This window comes from Cervus elaphus, chromosome 22, assembly GCF_910594005.1.
Source record: "Cervus elaphus chromosome 22, mCerEla1.1, whole genome shotgun sequence".
Classification (NCBI taxonomy): Eukaryota; Metazoa; Chordata; class Mammalia; order Artiodactyla; family Cervidae; genus Cervus; species Cervus elaphus.
Genome location: NC_057836.1, coordinates 5023360 through 5041321, shown reverse-complemented (window position 1 = coordinate 5041321; position 17962 = coordinate 5023360). Strand labels below are relative to the sequence as shown.

The 17962-nt window shown below is 49.0% G+C and overlaps 1 protein-coding gene across 2 annotated transcripts; it reads right to left on the bottom strand.

Annotated features, from left to right (window-relative positions):
- Nucleotides 1–8121: 8121 nt before the first annotated feature.
- RTL6 (retrotransposon Gag like 6) lies at nt 8122–14709 on the bottom strand. 2 transcript variants are annotated; one of them, XM_043881545.1, is made up of 3 exons: nt 14405–14709; nt 13104–14183; nt 8122–8440 (listed from the first exon to the last, which is right to left on the bottom strand). In XM_043881545.1, exon 2 carries the CDS (start codon nt 13860–13862, stop codon nt 13143–13145), a length of 720 nt encoding a protein of 239 aa, XP_043737480.1. In that variant the 5' UTR covers nt 13863–14183; nt 14405–14709; the 3' UTR covers nt 8122–8440; nt 13104–13142. The 2 variants fall into 2 exon arrangements, with proteins under 2 accessions (XP_043737480.1, XP_043737481.1); XM_043881546.1 differs by lacking the exon at nt 8122–8440 and having other exon boundaries at nt 8983–13891; nt 14405–14708.
- Nucleotides 14710–17962: the final 3253 nt, after the last annotated feature.

Sequence of the window (17962 nt, the reverse complement as noted above, 5' to 3'; positions counted from 1 at the left end):
ATGAAAAAGAGTATATGTGTGTGTTTGTGTGTGTGTGTAACTGAGTCACTTTGCTACAGAGCAGAAATTAACACAACACTGTAGATCAAGAATACGTCAATTAAAAAAAAAAAGAAAAAAAAAAGAGCAGAAATCAATGATATGGAAAACAGAAACGTGAAGTAAATCAATGAAATAAAAAATGGTAGTTTGCAAAGATCAGTAAAATTGATAAACATCTAATCAGAATTTTTTTTAAAAAAGACACAATATTATGCAGTGCAAGAGGGGGAAACACTTGAGATGCTATAGATTTCAATAAGGAATATTACCAACAAAATTATGCAAGTAAATTTGCTCACTTGGATAAAGTAGACACATTCCCAAAAAAGACACACACTACAAAGTTCACTAAAGATGAACTGATGACTGACTGGTCCCATCGAATTGCTAAAGAAACTGAACTAACAAACACTTGGTCGTTGTTGTTGTTCAGTCACTAAGTTGTGTTGGACTCCTTGTGACCCCAGGGACTGCAGCACACCAGGCCTCCCTGTTCTTCACCAACTCCTGGAGTTTGCTCAGACTCATGTCCATTGAGCTGGTGATGCTACCTACCTACCTGTCTAGTCCTCTGCCACCTACTTCTCCTTTTGCCTTGTCTTTCCCAGCATCAGGGTCTTTTCCAATGAGTTGGCTCTTCACATCAGATGGCCAAAGTATTGGAGCTTCAGCTTCAGCATCAGTCCATCCAATGAATATTCAGGGTTGATTTCCTCTAGGATTGACTGGTTTGATCTTGCTGTCCCAGGGACTCTCAAGAGTCTTCTCCAGCACCACAATTGGAAAGCATCAATTCTTTGGTGCTCAGCCGTCTTTATGGTCAACTTCAGGTCCACGTGGTATTACTTCACTAAACAATTGAGGAAGAAATAATCTAATCTTACATAAACTCTTTCAGAAACAGAGAGGAAGAGCTCCTAATCTTCCTTGCGGTGAGCATAAACGCTAATAACAGAGACACTGCAGGAAAGAAAACGCCAGCCCATATCCCTATCAATAACACACACAAAAGGTACTTAAAATATTAGCAAAGCAAACGCACCATTTTATAAAAAGGATAAGATTGGATTACCACGTTGTGTTTATACCGAAAATGTGGGGTTGGTTTCTCTTCTGAAGATCAGTCAGTTTAATTCACCATGTTAACAGGATGAAAGAGAAAAAATGTGATTGTTTAAATTGGAGGGAAAGCACTGAATGGATTTCAACATCGATTTGTGATCAAAAAAAAAAAAGAACTCTCACAAAGGAGGGATGGATGAAAATCTCATGAATCTGTTAAAGGTATGTGTAAGAAACCTACTACTTAGCATTACAGCTAATGTGAAATAGCCACAACATTCCTCCAGGTCAGGAATAAGGCAAGACTATTCAATCCATGCCTTCTGTCTAACACTGTATTAGAAAGTCCCAGACAGTGTGAAAGGTGAGAAAAAAACGAAAGGCATCCAGAATGAAAAGACAGACATAAACTCTCTTTACTCACAGACAATATGATTGTGAGTGCAGAAAATCCTGAAAAGGTTGGGGATAACTACCAGAACTAATGCACGAATTTAGCAAAGTCACAGAATAAAAGCAAATATAAAAATGAGTTTGGGTTTTATACATTAGCAACAAACAATTACAAAATTAATTTTTTCAAATTCCATTTAAAACATTACCGAGAATCATAAAATCCTTAGGAGTAAGTTCGCAAAAGACGTATGAGGACATTAACTGCAAAACTGCTGAGAAAAATTAAAGAAATTCTAAACAAAGTGAGCAATAAACCATATTCATGTATTGGAAGCCTCGACATTATTAAAATGTCAGTTTCCAACCACTTAAATCTGTAGATTCAATTCCTTTCCAATCAGAGCCCCAGTGGGTTTCCTTAATAGAAATTGATGAAATGATTGTAAAATTTATATAGAATTGCAAAGGACCTAAAATAGAACTATGATAATAGAAATGCTCTCCTGAGCATTTAAAATGTGGTTATTGTATCCAAGGAACTAAATCTTTCGTTTTACTTAATTTTAGTAAATTTAAATAGCCACATGTGTCTAGTGACTTACTAGCTGGAGTGCACAGATGTAGGTCCCCACAGGGACCTTGAAAAGGAGGAACGTCGGTGCAGCGTTTATACACCCCGAGTTCAAAGCTTACCACAAAGGCGCAGTAATTAAGATGGAATGGTGCTGGCATGGGAATAGACAAACAGGTTTATGAAAAAGAAGTCCAGAAGTAGACAAATCCTATTTGGTCTTTTGACTTAAACAGTCACCAAAGCAATCCAATGGACAGATAGAGTCTTTCAACAAATTATTCAAAAGCAATTAGATATCCGTATGGGGGGGGGGGGACAAATTTCAACCCCATCTCATATTGCTGACAAAATATTTATTTGAGATGAATCAGAACCTACATGTAAAAGTTAAAACTGGAGAAGAATCTTAAAAAAAATAGATATATACATATATATGGATGACTGTATCACTTTGTATACACCTGAAATAAACAGTGTTGTAAATCAACTGTATTTCAATAAAAATTTTTTTAAGTTAAAATCATAATTTTTTGAAAGGAATTACAGAACAGTTTGTGTCTGTGGATTGACAAAAGTTCTTAAGACTGGGGAGGAGCACTAGAGAATTTTCTGGGTGGTGATGTGCTATACATTGATAGAGGCTTGGATAACAGTGACCTGTTAGGTGGCTGGACGGTGGATGCATTTTTTTCAAAACTCCTCAGATGGTATACTTAAAACTGATGGTTTCAGGACTTCCCTCGTGGGTCCAGTGGTTAAGACTTCAGGCTTCCAAGGCAGGGGGCGAGGGTTCAATCCCCTGTTGGGGAACCAAGATCCCAGTGGCACTCAGAGTGGCCAAAAAACATGCTGATGATTTCACTGCAGGTGAATTAATCCTCCTCCCACAGATAAAAAGTGACTGTAACAAATATTGAAATCTAGTGTGTGACCTGCATGCTAAGTGTTTAGGAGTGAAGCATATTAGTGTTTTTCACTTACTTTGCTATGCATTAAAAGTAAGATGTTGACGATGGATGGAAGAATAGATGGACATGTAATAAAGAAAATTTAGCATAGTGTTCATTGTAGAATGTAACTGGTGGATATTTGGATGTTATGGTACAATTTTTTTTCCAACTTTTTTGTATGTTTGGTATCTTTCATAAAACATCAGGAGGGAAAATACATTCACGGCTAGCAAAGAAAAGCTCAGAATCATTTGAATTCAGGTAAATGTAAAGAAAAATCGTTATGGGATACTTTTACCCACCAACCAGAATAGTTGAAATTAAAATGACTGACAACAGCAAGTGAGGAGAGAAAGCCAGATCAACGTGAACTCACACATACAAATGCAAAACGGTGCAGCCATCCTGGAGGCAGTTTGGCAGTTTCTTATAAAGTGATACAGTGTACCTATGACCCAGCAATTCAGCTCCTGGTATCTATCCAAGAGCAATGCAAACAAGTACAGGAGAAGACTTTTCTGGGGATGTTCACAGCAACTTTATTTGTATTTGCCCAACCTGGAAATAGCCTAGATGTCCATTAACAGATGAATGGCGAAACAGCTAGGGTCTATCTACAGAATGAAGTGGACCATTAATCAGCAATAATAAGTAATGAACGACCAATACACGCACCACCACTGTGGCGCTGGAGAAGACTCTCGCGGGTCCCTTGGATTGCAAGGAGATCAAACCAGCCAATCCTAAAGGAAACCATTCCTGAATGTTCCTTAGAAGGACTGATGCTGAAGCTGAAGTTCCATTACTTTGGCTACCTGATGGAAAGAGCCGACTCATTAGAAAAGACCCTGATGCGGGGAAAGATTAAAGGCAAAAGGAAAAAGGGGCAGCAGAGGATGAGACGGCTGGATGACATCACTGACTCAATGGATACAAATTTGAGCAAACTCTGGGAGACGTGGAGGACAGGAGAACCCGGGGTGCTGTAGTCCATGGGGTCACAGAGTCAGACAAAACTTAGCAACTGAACAAAAATAAAAACCAACATGAATGGATGTTAAAAACACCCTAATAACAAGAGAAGCTTAAAATACAAGGGAGTGCACGCTTCATGAATCCATTGATATGAAATTCCAGAACAGTCAAAGCAAATCTACGGGCACAGATATTAAAAGAGTGGTTGCCCGGCAGGCGTGGGGAGATTGACTGGCAGATGGCACCAGGGAACTTTCTGGAGTGATGGATATGTTCCACATCTTGATTTAGAGGGTGGTGACATGAGCACACACATTTGTCAAAACACACCCAAGTATACACTTAAATTCTGCTCACTTAACTGTATGTAAATTATATCTTGATTTAAAAAAAAAAAAATGGAGCCAGTCTGGGAAGAACAGCTACACAAATTACATACCTCAATGTGAGGAAATATTATGAAGTGGTTAGTTTGTTTTCAAATAACCTTTGTGACAGCGAGATAAAATGTGTATCATATTAAGTCAACTTTATGGAGACTGCAGAAGTGTTATTCAGTGTAATCTCAAGCTGGAAAAAAAAATAGTTCCTTGAGTCTAAGACACTATCGATTTTAAGACTAAACAGGGATTTACATAATAACTTTTCCTCTTCGGCACCACGGTCGGGCTTGAGTCTAAGCCCCCTTCTCTCATTTCCTTGGGGCTTTGCTGAGTCTCAAGGCCTTGTAGAGACCACCTTGGACCCCACTTGCCCCCTCCCTCATATGAGGTACACGTGGGTCGTTGTTCTCGTCCTCCCCGGCAAGGAGGAGGACTCCGCAGAGGCCACGGCCTCTGTCTTGCTCACCCTTGCATCTTCAGCTTCTAGCACCGTCTCTGGCAGACACCAGGTCCACAGCTGTGTGTCATCTGGTCCTCTGCTCATTCAGAGTCCAGAGGTTCTTCTAGACCCTTCTGGGCCGTCGGTGTGCAAAGGACGGAGTCACGCTGACAGTTTTTCATGCCCTAAAGCTCCTGTAGGGTTGAGAATAGCAGAGCTTTCTCTGTGTTTCCTGTTTTGTTATTTCATAGCTTTGTGGGGTTTTTCATCCTTTTAGTGAATTCAGTTCAGTTCAGTCACTCAGTCATGTCCGAATCTTTGTGACTCCATGGACTGCAGCACGCCAGGCCTCCCTGTCCATCACCAACTCCCAGAGTTTACTCAAACTCATGTCCATTGAGTCAGTGATGCCATCCAACCATCTCATCCTCTGTCGTCCCCTTCTCCTCCTGCCTTCAATCTTTCCCAGCATCAGGGTCTTTTCCAATGAGTCAGCTCTTCACATCAGGTAGCCAATGTATTGGAGTTTCAGCTTCAGCATCAGTCCTTCCAATGAACACCCAGGATTGATCTCCTTTAGGATGGACTGGTTTGATCTCCTTGCAGTCCAAGGGATTCTCAAGAGTCTTCTCCAACACCACAGTTCAAAAGCATCAATTCTTCAGCGCTCAGCTTTCTTTATAGTGAATCAAGTGGACCTGGTTTATTGAGGCATCTCAACTCATTGGGAATAGAAATAGCAACAATTCTATTTCTCCCAAACTCCAGTCCAGAGGTATCTATCAAACCCCTTCCCAAGAGGTGTGAGGTTCCTGAATGATATCTTGGCCACATTCCGAGGCTTCCTTGTCATTTTTGTCTGTAGAACGGGCGCTTGTTAAAACTAAGCCATCTGCCTGTGTGTGTGTGCGACTTAGCCGCTCAGTCGTGCCCGACTCTTTGCAACCCCATGGACTGTAGCCCCTCAGGCTCCTCTGTCCGTGGGATTCTCCAGGGAAGAATACTGGAGTGGGTTGCCATTTCCTCCTCTATAGGATCTTCCCAACCCAGGAATCGAAGCTGCATCTCCTGTGACTCCCTCATTGCAGGTGGATTCTTTACCACTAACACCACCTGGGAAGTACTTCTGGGGAATATTCGGCTCAAACCCAATTCTGGGTTTGTCTTGTCCCCGCTTCCCAGGGCTGGCCAGAGCTCTCCGTGACCCCAGAGGCTTTGGAGGGACCAAGTTTGTCTCTTGACTTCACTCTCTGCCTCCCCCGGCCACACTGGCCCACGTCAGGGCCACTCAGGCGAGGAGGACTCAGGGTTCCTGGGGACGCTGTGGCCTCTCCGTGGCCCCCACTCAGCACTGGGTGGCCGGGGGGCCCACCCCTCCTCGGGCCGCCCCGCCCTGCTCCCCGCCCCCACCCGCCACCACTGGGCGACCACCACCCAGTCATGCTCCGGGCCCTAGGCCTGCAGCCTGGTGGGCCCCCCTTTTGGGGGACCCTGGCAGCACTCCCCCAAACTGTGGCTTGGAGCCTCTGTCCTGCGGGCCTGCCCCTCTCATTGTATGTTTTCCAAGGTCGCCTTGACCATCAGCAGGGATCCAACGGTTGAAGGAGGGAGAACACAGAACAGCCCTCTCGCCCGCATTTCTGAACGACAGAATTCCATCACTGAGCCCCGCTGTGCTGGAGAGGACGCTGGGGAGTGTGGTCGAGCTTTTTGCCCAGTGAGTGAGTGAGTGAAAATCGCTCAGTCGTGTCTGACTCTTTACTGTCCATGGAATTCTCCAGGCCAGAATACTGGAGTGGGGAGCCTTTCCCTTCTCCAGGAGATCTTCCCAACCCAGGGATCGAACCCAGGTCTCCCACATTGCATGCGGATTCTTTATCAGCTGAGCCACCAGGGAAGAAGAAGAAACTTGACAAAGAAGCCGCCAGCCTACCCAGCGCCCTGTGTTTAGGGCTGGCAGGGCGACCCAGCTGGGCCGTCCGCACAGGTGTGGGGCTGAGGGCTGGTCGGCCGCTCTCCAAGTTCCGAACACGGGCTTTCCCTCTAGTGTGTGGTCTCGGCTCCACCAGCAAGAGCCCAGCTCGAGCCCCTGGACAGTGCATGCCTAGAAATGGTATGTTTCTTGACAGCAAGAGGCTTCAGCAGATGCCTGGAGCCTGAGGCGGCCGCTGGAAACTTACCGGCCGATCACAGGAGCCTCCCGTCTTTGAGACTGCTCAGATAAGATCTGAGAGTCAGCAGGCTTTCTCTGCTGGTTTAAATGTGCTGCTTGAAGTGTGACCAGCAGGTTTCTGGGGACATAATACCATTTGGAATCCAGAAGACTTCCCAGCTACCTCCAGAGGTTCCGGAACCCAGGGAAGGTCCATGGAGAGAGGCGGGCCGGCCCTTGAAAACCTCTCAGGACCAGCCATCCGGGGCCAGCCAGCACTCTAGATACTTCCAAACAGAAGATGCTTCACCACACAGCAGGCTAGCCACTTGGGGCACAGATTTTCATCCCAATCCCAAACCAGCCACCAGTCATAGAGGAATGTTCACTGAAATCCCCCTGGCAGGGCCTTCTGTGGGCAGAAAGAGCAGAGGCCACCCACCCTCCAGGGCTCTGGCCTGTAGAGGACTGGCCAGCCCTGTGCCTGGACTGGGAGGTGGAACAAAACTTAGAATTCATTTTGATGTTCATCTGGCGAGAACAGCCAAGAAAACCAAAGGGGCAGATCCCCCTATTAGAGGGGAGCACAAAATATAACCCCAAAATCATGTTTAGGTTTCATTTATTTCTGGCTGTGCTGGACACTCCACTGCCGCAAGGACTTTTCTTCTCTAGTTTGGCCGGTGGGGGCTCGCGTTCGGGGCAGTGCACGGGCTTGTCTCACTGCAGCGGCCCCGCTTGTTGCGGAGCACACGCTCTGGGGCGCACGGGCTCCTGAGATGCGGCTCCCAGGCTCCAGAGCACAGGCTCAGCGGTGTGGTGTATGAGCTTTAGCTGCTCTGTGGCATGGGCAATCTTCCCAGACCGGTACCCACCTCATGTCTCCTGCATTGGCAGGTGGATTCTTTATCACTGAGCCACCTGGGAAGCCCCAAAACCATTGTTTAAAAGGAGGTTCTGGGGGAAGAAAATGGATCATCAGATACTGGGGAAGTTGGCCCTCTGATAGGTAAGATGTTCAGACGGGATAAAGAAACATGAATGAGGGAGAGAATGAAGTTAAAACAGGTGAGAATAGATGAGCTCGGGTTATTGGTTTAAACACTGAGAAGTCAAGTCAGAGCTTCACTTCACACTACAAAGCAAACTAATTCCAGAAATATCTTTATTAATTCTAGAGGGAAACAAAGACCTTAAGTTTAAAGCAGCGAAGGAAACCACCAAGAGCAGATGGAGGTGTTTGCAGGACGGACTGTTGTGTCTCTCCTCGGACCAGAGGTTCTCAAAGTGGGCAGGACCTCTTCCGGGCCTGGGAGGCAGTCCTGTTTTCATAACGCTACCAAAATATCTGGGCCTTTTCCACTCCTGCTGTCTCCTGAGTGTACCGCGGAATTTTCCAGAGACTACGTGATGGGTGATCTTGCAAAAGATGAAGAGCAGGGGCAGGTCAGAGGCCCCAGTTGTCTTCTATTAAGCCAGACATGAAAGAAATTTGCAAAACCATGAAAGAGTTTAGTGAAAACTGCCCCCCCCACCCCCCCGCTTATTTTTTTTTAAGAAAACAAATTTTCTTTAAAATACACTATTTATGTTGTCAGGTTATGAGTTTATCTTCTAAATAGCATTTAGAAACATTCTCCATCTTAATTTGCAATATGGTAAATACGGATAAACAAAACCTTCATTAGAAGAAGCTCTCTGGGGTCCTAAAGGATTTTGAATGGTGTGAAGGGATTCTGGGGCCAGAAGGCCTGTGTGCAGTCCTGGGTCTGTAAGTGCTTCGGTGGCGGTCCCAGCACTTGGCACATCCATCCATGTAACAGTCCCTACTGTGTGTCCTGACAGTTACAGGTGCAGTGATACAGCCATGCACAAAAGGGACAAATACAAGCGCCTGCATGTGTCAGTCTGGTGGGCACAGGGCCCAGTGAAGGGACGGACTGGCTATGTATCAGGTTAAAATTTCAGTAACAAAAAGCCGGAAACACGAGCAGCGAGTGGGACACACAACGGGTTAATATCTTTAATATGCAACGAGCTCATACAAATTTATCAAACCCCAGGACGTAAGAGCAGAGGACATGACAACGCACAAAAGAAATACAACTGCTTAATGTGAAAAGATGTTCTAGTTTGCCAGAAATTTAAAAAAAAAAAAGAAATGCAAACTAAAATACAACGCTATTTTCCCATGACCAGGTTAGCAAATATTTAACCAGGTGAGAACACTTAGTGTGGGCAAGATGGTAAACGGGCACATTTATCCTTGCCGGTGGCCGTGTACATGGACACAAACATTTCTGGAAACCGTCTGTCAGTACGTAATCAGAGCCTTGAAGGTTTTCATATTCTTTAACGCCATCATCCCACCTCTGAGGATCTATCCTAAGGAAATAACTTGAACTGGGGAAAGCCTTATGCACAAAGATAGCCATCGATTTCCAATGGTGAAACATCAGTAACAGCACTGGTGATCCACCACTGGCACTGCCTGACGGCAGAGCGCACAGCCATCTCAAAATGAAATGAGAAAGATGCCTACGACGTAAGTGAGGACGGCTACACGGTGCTGGGTTACGGAAGGCAGCATCCCAATGTTAAAACAGAGAGCAGAGGAACCGTGACTGGGGTGAGGGGAGACTGGAAGGAGAAACACCAAAATGTTAAAACTGTACATCTTTCTACTCCTCTGTTTTCCAAAATTTCTGTAACGTGTAGGTTGACTTTGATAATGAAAGGAACTAGTATGTGGCCACTTATGAAAAGGAGTTCGTGATGCTGCAGTGAGGGGCTAGCGGTACCCCCACTCATCTGCTGCGTCTGTGCTACGCCCACCACCACACTCAACACAGGGACCCCAGGACTACACCGGAGTCATCAGCTCTGTCCACCCGTGGTGGGTGATGGGATTTTCCTAAACGCCAACCCGCTCCCCACACAGCCAAGCTTTTGCTGCCTTCTCCAGAGTCCAGCTGTGTCTTCATCTCTAAGCCCCTAATCTAGGGCTTCTCAAGTAGAGGAGATCCAGGCTTCCCGCTCTGGCTGCAAGATGGACAGGACCTCTGCTAAGTTCTCTCCCTCTTCCCGCCCAAACTCCAGCCCTGGAAGCTGGTCGGGGCATGTGCACTCTTACACACTCACAGGACTGCTCCCTTAAAGTAATCTAAGCACTTGCCTGGCCCTCCCCTATTGTTTATTCTCCTAAAGGCTGGAATCGTGGTCCAGCAGGTGGTTCTGTCCCTCTTGACAACAGCAGCTTGCACATCAGAAAAGTCTTACCTGCATCTTCACCCGGCACTTTTGGGCTCTGTGTCACGACTCACTCGTTACATACTCACCTGGGACCAGGGACACGAGCCTTAGTGTCTTCCCAGAAGCCACCGAAATGCTCTAGGACGTTAAGTTAATCCCAAGGTCGCACAATACAGCAGGCCAGAGGTCACCCCTTCTAACTCTGAGCTCGAGTGAGGCCCTGCTACGCCACAAAGCTTCCTTACCAGATGGGGCACCGTGGAGACCAAAGAACAGTCAGAAGGTGGTCCAAGTAACGTGAACACCATGAAAAACATAAAACCTTCCCTCACATGCATGGTTTAACACTACTAACTGCCCGTCCCTTTTATAAATCAACATCTGTTCTCTTAAATTTAGAGAAATTATAACCCCCAAATATGTACAGAGCAGCTCTCCCCCACCGCTGCCTTCTCCAGCTTGAGCCTCTCAGCCACGTGTTCCCGCTCTGGCTGCATGGAGCGTGGGTGTCCTCTCCAGCTGGGGACGAGGGTGTCTTCCACGAGAACCACCGGGGGCTCCCACCGCGGGCCTTCTTCCAAATCCAACCCCAGGCCTCACATCCACTCCGGTTTCCGAGGTCGCAGGAGGCAATCAATAAGGCCACGGACGTCCAACAGCACCAGTCCCCAACCTGTAACCATGAGCACTAACGGGCAAAACCCAGCCACATCACCAAGCCAAGCGAAGCCGGGGCAGCAGCCAGGGCTGGGCACGACGACCCACATGCAGAGGGCTGGCCTCGGCCTAGTGAGGTGCAGTGGCTGAAACAAGGCGCTTTGCAAACGTGGTAGGACTTCTGAACACCACCTGGGCAGACCCCGAGGTTGGCAAGCAGTTCCTGCCCTGCTCCCGGGCTGGGTCTCCTGCCTCGGCTGGCCCGGGCAACATGGAAACCTTCAAGGGGTCAGCTAGCCCTGCAGGCCCCCTCTCCCGTGGGTGTCACGGTGCCCCTTCAGCGGTGGGCTCCTCTACTTGGCAGGCAGGCAGAGAAGAGAGCAGGGACTGCAAGTGGTCTGTGCACCCCCCACCGGAGGGCCCACGTCCCCCGCAAGAGCGGCCCCCCTGTGTGTCTCCCCCACTTCATGCTTAATGAGCACCATGGTCCCGCCTGAACAGTCTGGCTGGAATCTAGAGGGGTCTGAAGCCTGTGTTCAGGCAGTGGTTCAGCAGGGCAGTTGGGCTAACAGAGTTTACGATGAGGGGGCGGCCGTGGTCCACAAACCTCAGCAGCCACTGAACCACCTTGACCTTGCAGACAGTGGACTTTCAGGAACACAGTCACTCTCCCCAGCATCATCAACTTGCTCAGAAGGAGGTCACGGGTCCTAGGAGACAACCTTTGGAGGTCCCAAATGCAGGCTTATAAGGGGTGGCACAGAGATTATCCTCCTGCAGTCAGGGACCGATAAACCCAGGGAAGGATGGCCCATTTCCCCACAGCCTGGGGGGAGGGCGTCATTGGTATCGAATATGGCAGGAGCAACCCAGGTCAAAGGGCCTGGCCAAGCCTCATTTAGAAAGTGACTCTGGGCATCCCTGGGAGGAAGCACAAGGTCACCCACCACCCAGAGGCACGGCTCTCTCTCAGAACCAGGACCCGAGCGCCAGCCCTGCCCTGGCACCACCTTAGGACCTGGGCAGAAGGCTGCTCTTTTCCTTTGCAAATGTCAGGACGGCCCCGACTGGGGCCAGACAGGCAGACACCCCCTCGCCTTAAGGGCTCCATGATGTGTCCAGGGGAGCTGGGCTCCAGCTCTGAGTCCCAGTTTTCTGGGACGGAGGCTGGACATCTGATGGATGGCCCAGGCCTGGGGAGGGCATGCTACCGAAGCTTTGGAGACCTAGAGACCGTGTGTGTGGCTCCAGGAGCTGAGGTGAAGGCCGCATGCCCCTGTGTGGAGAAGGGAACAGGTCTCAAGCCAGACAGGCCCACCTCCACATGCGGGGGGCAGACAGGAGAGGGGGCTGCGCCACCACTGAATCCCACAGGGGACCAGGGCAGCAGAGTGAGCCTCTAGAGCCCACCCCTCAGCCTGCAGGGGGGCCTCAGGCACGGATGGACACGTATGTGGAACTGCCCACTGATTCCAGTCGCACTGACCTTCTGAGCAGGCGAGTTCCAGATTCCCCCCAATCCTGGTGCTATCAGAACACTGGCAGCTAAAGCCAGGCGCTGAGGGGGTGTGGCCTCTGGGGGCGCTCCCCTAAGGCTGCACTATCCATCTTCCCAGGGGCAGCAATGGGGCACACTGACGGCCTACTTCCGTGCAGAGTGAAGCTGGCCCCCCGAGAACCGTGGAAACACACTCCCGACCATGATCACTTGGACACTGACAGCAGAGATGAGGCCCCTACCTGCTACACTGGGCCCTGGAGGGGCTGGCAGGACTCCAGACTCCCCTCTCCAGGTCAAGCCACCTGCCTGGCCCAAGAAGCTTCTTTTTGGCACCAGCAAGCTCATCACTGAGAACAGGGCAACGAGGTGGGGAACTGCCCCGGGGCCTGCAGAGGGTGGGGGAGCTGCATCCATGAACCTGGTCCAGCTGGGGAAAATGTCAGCCCAGATGGTCCCAAGTGTATTGTGAGTGAGCCTGACCAAGGAGCAGAGCTGAGGCCACTAGAAGAGCTGGAATTGCAAGCAAAAGAAGGGAAACATGCAGTGGAGGTCCCAAGCAAGCACGTGATACCAGGAAGCAAGGTGGGTCACAGGACGCCCCCGAGTGATGACAGGAGATGTCCTCATGGAACAGGTCTGCAGAGGCAGGAAGGGACGTCTTCAAAGAAAGTGATGCTGTGGTATGGACATTTCTTCTACGCAGCAAAGGGGGTATGCTACCTGGATGGCTGCAGATGCGACCAGGATGATGGCTGATTCCTAAAGGTTCCGAGCTCGGGTGGGCAGGGCCGGGGCTGGACTGGTCCCATTGGAGGCTGGGTGCACCGGGCAGGGCGCTGTGCCGGTGGCGGCCAGCTGGCGGCAGAGGGTCTGCCGTTCCCGCATGGCTCGATTGGAGGCCGAAGTTTTTCTGATTTGCGCGCGCCGGGCGTGCCGCAGCGGAGACTTGTAGGTTCTCCGCAACTCGGCCAGGAATCCCTGATAGTTGTTTCGTAAGGGGCTGTCGGGTTGCATGTGGGGGATTGCCCACTTCTCGGCCTCCCCGGTGAGCCGGGACACCAGGAACGCCACTCGTTCAGCCTCCCCCGGGAAGCGGGAGGCCTGGAAGATCATGAATCTGTCCATCTGCATCAAGAAGCCCGCCAGCTGGCCGGGGTCTCCAGAAAAGGGCTCGGGGAGCGAGGTCGGAGGCGTGGTCATCGGCCGGGTCCCATTGGAGGTAATGGCCGAGATGGGTGGGGTGATCTGCAGCGCCCCGGGAATCCGAGCCCGGGTGCGCAACAGGGTCAGCTCCGCCATCACGCTCTCCAGCATGTTGGTGAGGTTGGCCTTCTCTGCGCGAAGGGTCGAGGCCTCGCGCCTGAGAGCCGAGTTGGTGAGGCGCAACGAGGTCAGGGTGTCGATGACGTCGTCCATGGGGGCACTAGTAGAAGCTGCAGAGGCTGGGGTTTCAGCTTTTGAGGTCTGGGGTTGGACCATATTGGCCAGAGGTCAGTCAAAGGCTGAGCCTGACAAAAGTGGAGAAGGTGGTGGTGACGGCGGGTTGGGGTTGGGTTTGGGTAACCCAGAACCTGAGCACCTGTGATGGTATAATTGGGTAGACCCAGAGAGCAATCGGGTTACGGTTGGGGTTCAAGACTCAAGCGTGGCCGAGAAGACCCAACAAAAGTGCAGGGCAGACGGACCCTGAGATGCGCACAGCCCCGGGACAGGCAGGGGGTGCAGGCCCTCGCGGATCCCGAGCTCCGGATGTCGCTCCTGAATCGCCGCGCTCACAAGGCCACAGCGGGCTGCAGGGCCCTGAAGGATGAAAACACGGTGTTTTTTTTTTTTAAAAAAAAAGGTTTCGATTGCGGAAAGGGGGTTTGAAGGGAGGGAGGCGGCGTGGGAGGGGCAAAGGGCGGGCGGCGAGGCGGGCGCCCCCCCTGCCAGAGGACCGGCGCCCACATGGGGCAGAACAAAGGAAAGAAGTACTCGCGGCGGCGGCGCCGGGGGGCCGAGGGCGTGCGGCGGGAGCCTACCTGGGTCTCCGCGGCTTCCCCCGCGGCTCCGTCTGCCCGGGCCGGCCGCCACCAAGATGGCCCGATCGCCGCGATGCGGGCTGGCCGATGAGTCACGGCGGCGGCGGCCCGCCGGAACTGCTTCCCGGTCAGGTCAGGTCGAGGCGGCGGCGGAAGGCGGGAGCGGGCAGCTTCTGGCGGGAGCACGAGCCAGGCTGGGACCGAGGCCCCGCTCGTGGCCCAGGGCCGGTCACGGCGCGGGCCGGGAGCGGGCAACGCGGAGGTGTGGGCTGCAGGCGGGCCTAGCGCGGTCCCCGCTGGTTGCCATGGAGACCACCAGCTCCCGCGCGGGCCGAGGCCCCGCCCCGGAAGTTGCGTAAGGCCCACGTGCCTTTCCTCAGCAGCCAATCAGTGGTGAGTGTGGCTACTGACGTTTTGTTGTTAGGAACGGTGTCTTCCTTTCTTTGAAACTCAGGTTACCTAAGACTGCCAGTAAAGCTGTGTGTGCATAGGTTGTATTCATTCTTTTAAGTGAAGCTTGCTTTTAATATATATATTCTTTTAATCCAGCCGAGAGTTTTGATGAATTTATTGTTCCTATGTGTAGCCAGGTAAAAAGTAAATGATATACACCAATGAAGTACATTGTCCTGTTGACTTTTATATAGAAAAGTGGCCTACTGTTTTTGGAGTGATGAAGGAGCACTGTTGGACAGATTTGTACTTGCCTTTTGTTTTGTACTAACTTCAAGCAAATTCAGTGTAGTATAGATCCATTGTAGAAAATCTTGATATCAAAGAAGTCTTTTGAGAAAGTTTGTGGCTCTCTGAGTCCCTCCACCTGAGAGAAGAAGTAGTAATATTTTTGTAGCTCCATCGAGTCATTTTCTAAGATAAATAGTATATTATAAAACATTAGTAATTATTGTGGCTTTTGAACTGTTTTGCGACCTTAATAGCACACTGAATTTTGAACACTTTTCATTAAAAAGCATAGTTTTCAACTACTGCCTATGTTCCAATGAAACCATGTGCCCAGTTTATTCAATAGACCCCTTTTTGAGAGTTCTCTGTCTTATTTTCCATGTGGAAGTTTTATAAACCATGCTTGTATGTGAACCCCAGTCATTTTCTCTGCCAGCTTCACCAGGGTAATTGTCAAGGAGAGACAATACTGGGCCAAAGTGGATGAGCTATTTGACTCACTTCACTGGATGCCTTTGGGGCTTCCCACATGGCCCTTATGGCTCAGATGGTAAAGTGTCTGCCTACAATGCAGGAGACCTGGGTTCACCTGGGTTCGATCCTTGGGTCGGGAAGATCCCCTGGAGAAGGGAATGGCAACACACTCCAGTATTCTTGCCTGGAAAATCCCATGGATGGAGGAGCCTGGTAGGCTACAATCCATGGGGTCTCAAAGAGTCGAACACGACTGAGTGACTTCACTTTCACTTTCACATGGCACTAGTGGTAAAGAACACGCCTGCCAATGCAGGAGACATAAGAGATGTGGATTTCATCTGTTAAGTCAGGAAGATCCCCTGGAGGAGTGCATGGCAGTATTCTTACCTGGAGAATCCTGTGGACAGAGGAGCCTGGCAAGTTATAGTCAATGGGGTCAAAAAGAGTCAGACATGACTGAAGTAACCTGGCAGACACGATGTATGCTTTTCCTACTTGACCTTACTGTTGTTGTTCAGTCATTCAGTTGTGTCCTACTTTTTTTTTTTTTTTTTTGGTGACCCCATGGACAACAGCATGTTAGGCTTCCCTGTCCTTCACCATCTCCTGGAGTTTGCTCAAACTTATGTCCATTAAGTCAGTGATGCCACCCAACCATCTCATCCTCTTCTCCTCCTGCCTTCAATCTTTCCCAGCATCGGGGTCTTTTCCAATGAGTCAGCTCTTCCCATCAGGTCGCCGAAGTATTGGAGCTTCAGCTTCAGCATCAGTCCTTCCAATGAATATTCAGGACTGATTTCCTTTAGAATTGACTGGTTTGATCTCCTTCCTGTCCAAGGGACTCTCAAGAGTCTTTTCCAGCACCACGGTTCAAAAGCTTCATTTCTTTGGTCCTCAGCCTTTTTTACGGTCCAACTCTCAGATCCATACATGACTACTGGAAAAACCATAGCTTTGACTAGAGAGTCTTTTGTTGGCAAAGTAATGTCTCTGCTTTTCAATATGCTCTCTAGGTTTGTCATGACTTTTCTTCCAAGAAGCAAGCATCTTTTAATTTCATGGCTGGAGTCACCATCTGCGGTGATTTTGGAGCCCAAGAAAATAAAGTCTGTCATTGTTTCCATTGTTTCCCCATCTATTTGCCGTGAAGTGATAGAACCAGATGCCCTGGTCTTAATTTTTTGAATGTTGAGTACTGAGGTGATTCTAAATGGTCAGTTCAAGGCTGGAGCGTGGATGGAGAGAAAAGACACCCACCATGCCAGTCTTTCGAAGACACCGTCTTCAAGGAGGCTAAACAACTGGCAGCCACTTGCATGCTTTGGCAGACCTGGGACAAAGTCAGCTTCACTCATATCTTTACAGTTTATGCTTCTATAAAATGGGAATTGGGACATGATGGTGTCCATACTCAGTAAGGATAGTCTAGCTGTGCCCACAACTGTGTACCCCAGGGTGACAAAAGGTACATTTTTGTGATCAGCTGAAAATGTCTAGGACATAAAGTAAGGGGAGAAAGAAAGGACAGTGTTTCCTTAAACTGCTTCTGTGAGCTCTCCCACATCACATGGAGGCAGGAGCTGTGCTCATCCTGACTGAGGTCGGTGATTTCAAATGCAGAAATTATCCTGTGCCCCTTTACCACCCCCCACCAGTTTTTCTGCCCTGTGCCCTGGGTTGCACCTCCCCAGGTTACAGGATCTATGCGTATGAGTGAAGTGTCTGCTATACTTCCAGGTGTGGCTGACACTATCCATCTTAAATTCTCAGGTGTATTGAAAATAAGGTTACCCTGATTTAAGAAATGACCAAACATGAACTCTAAGGAATATATCATTTATGTGTATTTCATCTATTTAAAATAGGACATAAAGTTGCATTGCATAAAATAGAGCTAAATAAAATGAAAATAAATATCAAAATAAGACAAACAAGCAGAGCATTTGACTTCATATCCAGATAATACTATGATTCATGCTCTGAGATGCTGCTATCACAAACACAGAATGACGATAAACTACACAATAAAAGTACTGAGAGGATCTAGCTGGCCTCAAAAACAATCTAAACTCCACCATCGTCCAGAAACACAAACTGCTGAGAATTGACAAAGCCATGGGCCAGCTGGGCTCTGAATCCCAAGGCATAATGGGGACACAAGGCTGGTAACAAAGCCAATGTTATTATTTGAATCAAGGGGAAAGAGGGATCACCCCTCTGTCAAAGAAGAGTCTGAAATATCTACTTCAGCCATTTCACGGGGCAACACCTTCTGTGAAAGTGTGGCCCTGGAGCTAGGGAGAACAGCCAATATCATTACTTTCATGGCCCTTGATTGACAAGTAGACCTCAGAGGGGCAGGAATTGTGAACCACCAATATAAAACACATTTCTGTA